The sequence below is a fragment of the Echinops telfairi genome, unplaced genomic scaffold, assembly GCF_000313985.2.
Source record: "Echinops telfairi isolate 266 unplaced genomic scaffold, ASM31398v2 ScPeMD7_7400;HRSCAF=8409, whole genome shotgun sequence".
NCBI classification, from domain to species: domain Eukaryota; kingdom Metazoa; phylum Chordata; class Mammalia; order Afrosoricida; family Tenrecidae; genus Echinops; species Echinops telfairi.
The window spans coordinates 21,783,776-21,792,913 of record NW_022111300.1 but is presented as its reverse complement, the minus strand read 5'-3'; the positions used below and the strand labels follow the sequence as shown (position 1 = coordinate 21,792,913).

At 47.4% G+C, this 9,138-nt stretch overlaps 1 protein-coding gene across 1 annotated transcript in view; it reads right to left on the bottom strand.

The window, feature by feature from the left end:
• The window catches only part of MAPRE2 (microtubule associated protein RP/EB family member 2), a 118,394-nt gene that overhangs the window by 9,662 nt on the left and 99,594 nt on the right, over positions 1-9,138 (bottom strand). The window contains exons 4-5 of the mRNA XM_004703081.2: positions 6,770-6,958; positions 872-1,030 (exon numbers count right to left, since the gene is read on the bottom strand). Of these exons, the coding sequence (XP_004703138.1) occupies positions 872-1,030; positions 6,770-6,958 (348 nt within the window). The remainder of the gene's footprint in view (positions 1-871; positions 1,031-6,769; positions 6,959-9,138) is intronic.

The following is a 9,138-nucleotide window of genomic DNA, read 5'->3' as shown; positions in this document are numbered from 1 at the left end:
CATGAAGGAGCTGCCCCACCGGGTGTCACTCCTCTGTCCTCTGGGGTGACTAGCCTTAGTCTCTGGCCTTTATCTCACCCTTTCCTCTCTTCGTGAGTCCTTGGGTGGTGTGATTTGTTAACTTACTCAGGTGCTAACTCAAAGGTTGTTGGTTCAAGTCTGCCCAAAGGCAGGGGAGAAAGACCTGGGATTCATGCTGCACGGGGGAGGGGGGTGGGCGCCGCTGCGGGACTCAGTGGAGCTCAGTTCTACTCTACACACATGTGGCCACTATGAGTTGGCTTCAACTTGACAGCAAGTGGTTGGCTGGTTTCTCTCGTTGCTTCCTGAACTTCTCCTTGTGATCTGTTCCTGCTCTCACATTTGCCCTCTGTTGCCATGGCTAAGTCATGCTCTGGGTCACCTCCAGCACTCGTTCCCCAAAAGGAAGCTCTCTAGGAGCACTTCTGATGAAGGGCTATCCTGCTGGTCATTGCCAGATTGGCAACGGGGAACCAGGACAGGCAGGTATGAAGTGAACATAGGCAGCTGTGGGCGCAGTGAGGCGGGGGAAACATCTAGATTATTTTCTTCTTCAACCCCAATCCAACCATCTTTACACACAATCTTATTGCTCATTTGTTCAGAGAGCTGAAAAACCCTTGGAACTTGGCTGCACGCCCAGGCCTCCCCATCAAACTCCCTTGCCCACCACCCACTACACTCTTCCCAGGTGCCTTTATGAGCGCAGGCCAGGTAGGCCTGGATCGATTCCATCATTGGAGGACCATTTTCATTCTTTGGGGAATATTGGCCCTGGGGAGGTGTTCTCATGGGCACTGGTCCACTGCACTGTGGCTTTGAGGGTCGGCGGGCCCTAACAAACACTCACGTGCTCATCTGAAGCGTAGAGAACGTCCATCAGTCGCTGCACGAGGTCATTGTTTTCCTGCCCCTGCTCTTGGCAGAGCAGCTCAATCTCTCTCAACTTCCCAAAGTAGAAATCCCTTTCCTTCTCCACTCCTTCCAGGGCCAGTTTTAACGAATGTACCTGCAAGGGAATGGGGGTGGGGAAGAAAACCCCCGCCCCCAGACGTATTATAAAAAACAAGCAACGGACCAACCCAAATCATGACAAGGCAGATGCAAAAAAAAAATAAGGGTTTTTCAAGTCTAAGGGAGAAACAACAAGGCTGTTTTTGGAAGCTTGGGCCTGGGCCCCAAAGTCCAATCTCTCAACATACGGCTCATTCCCTTTCGCTGACGGTGTGTTTATTGGCCAGCACCAGAGTGGTCATTGTGCTGGACACAGTCCGCCCTAGCTCTGAGTAGGCTTCCTCGCCGGCTAACACAGACCAGAATACACATGTGATCGAACATACCCACAATCTGCAGGGAGGGACAGGGGAGCGGAAGGAGGAGAGTGGAGAGAGGGTATGACTGTGCTTACTGTAGGTTTATCTTTTAAAAAATTTTAACAGTTTTATTGGCATATACTTCACAAGTCATACAATTCAATAGTTCGGTTATCTTAAGAAGAATCGGACAATTATCACCACATCTATTTTAGAATATTTTCTTTCTTCATTCATGAACTCCCTGTTATTAGCTACTCAGTTCTCCCAACCTCCCTGCCATACCTCCAAGGAACCAAGTAATCCAGTTACTGTCTCTATAGATCTACCGAGCCTGTATTTCATACACAGAAGAAAAAACCCACTGCCAAACAAAAACCAACCACAATACTGAAGTGCAACAGAGAAAACCTTCTGCTGACAAGAAGCAGACATATTAAATACTAGCACAAATATAAAATGAGCCAAACTGGAACTCAGATAAGGTGCCACACTTTACCGTAACTGCATCTGCAATAATCCACTTTCCAATGTATTCTGTATAATAGCAAGGCTACTCGTGTCCCTAGACTGTGGTCAGAGGCATTCACCAGAGGCTTAGTGTACGTGCGTTCCCCCTTCACTATTTTTTTTTGGAACTGAAACAATTTTAGAATAGGTTAAAAGGGAGATCAAATGATATTACATTTTGACCTAACTACGTCTGCCGTAATTGACTTTGCAATGCTCTCTGTCTGATAACAAGGATATACCCATCCCTCAACTATGGCCAGAGGGCATTCCCCAGAGGCTTAATCTATGTGTGGACCCTGCAAATGGGTTTTTGGTCTTCCACTGTCATCTCTTGCCTTCTGCCAACCAGATGTTCACCCTGTACGCTCTGATTTACAATCCTTGGAGACACTTTTTCTTCAGATCACTTGCATTATGAGCCATTAAGAGTTCTGTACCTTTTCACAAAACGATCCTGAGCCAAGTGAGACAAATGCTCTCTGCTGAGAAACAGGCTCTTGGCAGTGTGAGGACATGGCTGAGAATGGAGGCCTGACTGAGCAGATCTCGCATCATTTTTCCACTCCTGACTTTGGGGATACCACTGGAAGGGTAGGAATATACGGACGTTTCCACTCACTCACCAAGAAAAGTCTTACCCGCCCCCTCCAGCTGCACACTTTCATTCCCCTTGCTGCAATTTCAAGGCATTTCTGGGGATGTGCACCTGCTCACATGCTTATAAATGGGGAGGAGACAACAGATGAGGCAGACCCCAACGCATTGCCACAGGGCAAGGTGGGGTGGGGTGTGCTGAAGAAACACCAGAGGGACACACACGGACCCAGTTTCAAGTCGTGGGCTGATATCCTCCTACAGGGGAAGCAGTCACATGTCAGCTTGACTCTTAGAATCTCCCAAGTGCTTGACACCATGCGCACTGATCTTCAAGCAGGGAAGAGTCTTTAGGAGGTAAAGGGATCTTTACAAATGGGCGCATGAGCAAATGTGCTGAAGAAAGCTGTTGCCCGACTATTAAAAGATGGAGCATCTGGAGTCTTAAAGGCTTGAAGTTAAACAAGCAACCATCTAGCAGGGATGCAACAAAGCCCACACCAGCCTGTGTGATCATGAGAAGGGAATAGGCATCAGAAGTTCAAAAACAAGCAATCAAATTGACGTGAAGGAGCATGGGGGAAAGTGGAGACCCCAAACTCACCTGTAAGGTAATTATACATTCCCTCACACGTGTGTGGACAAGCCACACACAAGGGATGACACATCCAGGGTGCAGTATACCGTTGATTCAACACCTAACTATCCTCTAGTTCTTTAGTCTTTCCTCCCCTTACTATTATGGCCTTCATTAATCTTGTTAGAGTCGTGTATGTTCATTTGTATAATTAAGGTTATTCGATGCATGAAATTCAAGATAGATGAACTCTTCAGAAATAGCAAGGGGACTGATGGTTCCCTGAGAGCACTGGAAGGGGTGGGGAGAGGAAGGAGGAGCCAATAGCCAGGACGACTGTAGAGCCCCCTTGAGGGGAACGGATACAGAATTTTAGGTGAGCGCACACACTGGATGGTATAAGATGTGGCAAAAAATAATATATCTATATATAATATATAATGATAAGGGTGCCTGGGGAGGAGGACAGGGGAGAGAGGAGATAAAGGGGAGCTGATATCAAAGAGTTCAAGAAGAAAGAAAATGCTTTGAATCTGATGGTGGCAGCAATTGTACAATTATGTTTGAGCTAATTGAACCATGGCTTGTTATAATATCTGTAAGAGCTCCCAATAAAATCATTAAAAAAAGTCTATATAGGAAATCTCATACTACATGGAAAACCATCCTTAAAAGAACTTCCAGAACTTGTTCATGGAAAGTGGGTGAAGGGAGACGTCAGACAGGGCAAGATATGACAAAATAACAATTTATAAACTATCAAGGGCTCATGAGGGAGGGGGGAGCGGGGAGGGAGGGGAAAAATGAGGACCTAATGCCAGGGGCTTAAGTGGAGAGAAAATGTTTTGAGAATGATGAGGGCAATGAATGTACAAATGCGCTTTACACAATTGATGTGTGTATGGATTGTGATAAGAGTTGTATGAGCCCCTGATAAAATGATTAAAAAAAAAAAAAAAGAACTTGTTCATGGACTGCAACATTTTCTTCCAGCTCATCATTCTGGGCCATTACCTGTCTGGAATGAGATTCATACATCCAGACACAGGGCAGGCCTGCATCTTTCTTGCTCACCTGGGAAATGCTCACTCAACCTGTCGGGCTCCATGGGACCATCACCAACACCTTCACATAGCGGCTCCCTCCTGGGTGCCCGCTGGCCCCTCTCCCCCTCCCCGAGAGCCCCATGTGTCTCTCCTGGCAGGGAAGGGACAGCTTGGAGCAGTGGTCTGGTTAGTGGGGTGAGGCACTGCCTATGAAGCACTGTGGCAGGGTGGAGCGGCCCCACAGGGTTCACTCGCTGGAATCGGTCCAGAGCAGCTCCCTACAGCTGCGGAGGGGGTCCCGACTGCGGAACCGCTGTGCCACCCGGCTTGGGATCACCCCGGGAGCAGCAAACACGAGTGTCAGGCTTAACACGTGAGTCTTCCGAGACCAAACCCTCTCACCTCCGGCTTACCGCTCCATCTCTCCTCCTTTAGGTTTGTTGAGACTCCCACCTTTTCCTGTCAGTCCTGAATTCCCTTAAAAGTCCAGATCCACAGGTTTTCCACTATCTCTTAATTCAATTTTTTCCCACGGACTTTCTAAAGTCTCCCTTTACTGTAAAACTGAAGGTAGTCTCCCTGAATTCCAGGACAGAGAAAACCTCTTTATTCTAGAAACCCTTTCCTGCTTTCAAATCAACCAGTGGCCCCGCTGGCCTTCGTTACAGAATCCGGCTCAAGCCTCATGCTGGGGACAGCAGATGGATTTGTGGTAGTCTGTAGTACATGGTCACCGCTCAGTGCTCCCTGTGCCCCCTGATAGGGACGGCCTCTTGGACACCCTGAACCCAGGAAAATGAGATGAGCATTGGTCTGCATGAACTAATAGCGGAGGATTTTGTAGAAACATATAACCTGATTGGTTATATTCCAGATGCCACAGTTAATTGCCACTTGGCTATAAACCTGCCCTAATAAAAGCCAAAAGTAGCTAAATTATATGGTAAAAGATCAACTCACAAACAATATTCCATTTTGATAGTTCCTCTCACAGACTAATGCCACCCTGTTGCGATGTCCATGTCGTTATGATTTGGGTTGGAGCGTTGGGGGCTGGGGTGTGGTGGCAAATAAGAGAACAGAGGAAGAGCAGAGTCATGAAGAAATATGAGGGAATACAGTTATCAAAAGGTCTTCCGTTGCCAAAGAGAGGAGAGCTATAAATCCAAAGCATTACAGACCCACTGGCTGGTTCTCTGGGACGGCTCGGGTTTCCCTGGAGCCTCTGGCACGTGGCCCGAGGTGCACCCGGCTGCCTTCCTTGCCTTCTGTGAGATGAACTTCTCACTGGACACTTGATACAGGCTCAGACTGAGAATCAGGCGGCAATGAGGACAGCCAGTCCTCTCTCAGTGTCCTGTCCACCAGACGACTGCAGGCTCTCTCTCTCCACAAAGTCATCCGAATGGCAAAGAAACACCCTCGTTAAGCAAATGACTGCTTTCAAAGCAGTTTCTTGATTGCAAATATGCAATTATTAAAGAGGAAAAAGGTTTCCAGACTCTTGATGGCTCATGGAGGAGATGAGTCACCTAGAATGGGCACACTTAAGTGGCTGGGAAACCGCCCCAGGGCCTTGGTCACAGGTGCTTCTCTGCGGTGGGGGCGGCCGGGCGGAAAGGCGCTCCTTCACGAAGGGCGAGGTCAGGCTGCTTCTGCAGTGGGCTTGGCTCTAGTGGGTGTAGCACTTTTAAAGGGTGGCGCCTTGCTCTTGAGGCGGAGTCCCTAGGAGGTGCAAACTTAATGGGCTCAGCTGTTTAGTGGAAGTTCAAGTTCGATCAGAGGCACCTTGGAAGACAGCCCTGGCAATGTATGGTCGAACAGGAAGCCCCAAGAACCTGTGGAGCGCAGCTCTATTCTAACCCTCGGGCGCTGCCAGGAGCTAGAGATGACTTGATGGAGAGTGGTTTGGACCATCTGAGGCAAAATTAGCTCTGGCTCGTTAGAAAGCACACCGCCTAAGCTTTCTGTATTGAAAGTTTCAAAGACAGTAGAGCTAGATTGACTGTGTTTGTGGGATGATCAGCAACAAAGGAAAGCCCTGTTTAAAGGCCAACCGTAACCTTTCTGTCCCGCAACCCTCCCAGGACTGGGTTTGATGCTTCTGAAGCCTGGGCCTTGCCCACAGTGGGAAGCATCGGGTGCTTGCTTCTCTTGTGTACCAGTCACTCTGTGGACTGTCTACTGTGCTTACCATGACCTTACTAGCATCGAGCACAGTGTCGGGCACACAAACTCTACACCAAACTCATGGCCAGCGAGTCAATTCTGACTCCTATCGACCCTACAGAGAACAGGCTTACATAGCTACTTAAAGACAGAGAAGAGAGAGACAAGGGAGCCTGACTAACACTAGAGCAACCACTAGACTGCTCAGAGTGGGCTTGACAGGCCACTGTCTAGCTCCAAGCTCACAAAAGCCATTGAGAGAGAGGTGAGGGAAGGCTAGTCTGTAAAACCGCACTTGACTGGGGCCGAGCCATTTGCTCTTCGGTCCCCGCCAGTGTATAATGTAGAGATCTGAGACCACCAACTAGTCACAACAGGCCACTGATCTCATCTTCCCAAACAATTCCTTTCATTCTTACTGACTGGAACCCACAGGCTCTGCCTCAACCCTCCTACCTGCACCCCACCCTAGGCCTATAGGGTGCTGGCCCCTCACCTGTTACATACCCAGGGCTAGGGGCTGATGAGTTACCTACCTGTTCATTAAGCTGTAGGACTTGTGTTTCTAAATCTTTATCAGATTTGGATGCTGAGCCGCTGGATGAAGCCCTTTTGGCTGACGAGGGACGAGAAGGTGTGGATCCTGGTTTTGATGCTGGACTTGATTTAGCCGCACCTGAAAGCAACCAGAGTAAATGACACACATTGGCAACGTTGGAGTTCTCCTTCAGATATACAGGAAAATATACAATGTAAAAGGAATTTACTAATAAGCATGGGGGGCTCCTGGTGGTACTTTTCCTTTAGAAAAATAGCACACATGCACTTGGAAGGAGCTCACAGGGTTAAAGAACTGTGATTCCTATGTGACCCCCATGTTACATGTCCCTTCTCCCTCCAGAGAGAGAACAGATACAAAGGGATTCTCAGTTTAAGATGAAAGGCTCCTAGATAAATTCCAAGCATCACCATAACTGAATTTCTAAAAAACAAACCAAAAAACCCAAGAAAACAAATCTTATAACTGATTAACGCTTTAAAGAAAAGGCAATATAAATGTATGCTTCCCCCCCCCCCTTTTTCAATACATTTTCCAGCTTTAGTTATTGAAAATAATTTAGGAGCAATCAAGCCTCACTAGCAGTAAACATTCTTGGTGCCCAAATCTTGGCTTCTAAATGCCATTCTATACTAAAAGGGTTTCTTTAAGAAATGGCTTGATTCTAGAGGTAGAAAAAGGGAAAGTACAGGTGAGTCTGGAATAAGTTACCGCAATGCACTGAATAAATAAAAACTCTTAAGTCCCTTAGATGTGTGTGAGCACGGGCGGGCGCGGGCGCGCGTGTACACACACACACACACACACACACACACACACACACAAAGAGGGGGGTAACATAAAGCTCTTCTTTACAGATGACTGCTGTATAATACACAAAGTGCTAGAACAAGAAACATCACAGTTTGGTAACACTCAGCTAACAACTGATTCAGCGATGGATTAGAAAACATTAAGAAGTTTTGGGGGAACAAGATAAATGTCAAGGTGTTACCTTATACCTTATGTGTTACAATAGATATTAAACTTTGTTACTCTAAGTGTAAAAGTACACCTTGCAGAGAGAGTGAATTATTTAACGTGGCTCTTTCAGCCAAAGTCTCTCTCACTGAACCACCTTTTCCTGCAAGGGTTTGGGGTAAGAAGGTGGGGAAGATACTGAGAGGATTCCCCTGTGAGTCATTGAGAAGCACATTCCATTGGAAAGCGCTATTGCTGCATATAAAATATGCCCTCTGAGAAGCAGGAAAAGGAATCACATTGCCAGCAAGAGCCAGTTGTGGAGCACATTCTCTGGACCCGAGTCCTTGTGCAGGGACCGTCCTGGGTTCAGAAGACAGCTGTGATGTCAGAGGAGCAGCAGCAGAACCAGGAGACAGAGCACAGAACACAGTGGTGGACTTCTCAGTCCACTCAGCATGTAGAGCTGAATGCTTCTGTGCAGGACTCTGGCTTGTGACGTTGGATGCCCCTGGACACTTACCTGGGAGATCTGGGCTTGTTGATGATTGGTTGGGAAGGTGAGCAGAATGCCTTTGGGCTGAGGCTTCCTGGGGTAGGGGTCTCTGGGCACTTAATTTAGGAAGCTGGGTTTGCCTTTGGGTTGAGGCTTACAGCTGAGGGGCATGCACTTTGGGCATCCGTTAGCAGCCCTAAGAGAACTGTGTAACATGTCCTGATGAGCAACACCATCCTGAGCATTTAATGATGGCATCACAATCTCCTCACTTCCTTAATAAGCCCTTTCATCATGAATTTTGTCTGAGTCCTATGCAGCCAGTGCAATTATATGAGAACCTAGAGATATAAAAGTAGAGAACAGGAAGACAACACCCAGTTTTACAACAGGCAGATCTGGTAGTCAGCACTGTAGTCAAGTGATCCAACCCACTACCACTACTGGTGATTTGTGAGGGGCTCCCAAGAGTCCATGAAAACATTCTTTATCTTTTAATTCCTTTTTCCTCATAAACTTTTTAAAGCCCTCTGGAATACAGGAGGCCTTGGTAGTATGGTGGTTCTGTGTTGGGCTGCTATCCACATCGTAGGCAGTTCAAAACCACCAGCAGCAAAGTGGGAGAAAGACTGGGCTTTCTACTCCTGTGAACAGTTATAGCCTTGGAAACCCACAGGGGGTCACTATGAGTCAGCATTGATTATTCGATGGCAGCGAGTTTGGTTTTTGGCAGACCATTGGTTTCAGATAAGAACTTCCTGTATGAAAGCTATGCATGCTGGGAACTTACTATTTGGAACATGGTTCAGGCAGGAAATGAGTCTCTGTAGCCAAAACAGACTTACAAGTACATGTTGTGAAGCTCATGTGCTATCGGATGAAGGGATGCA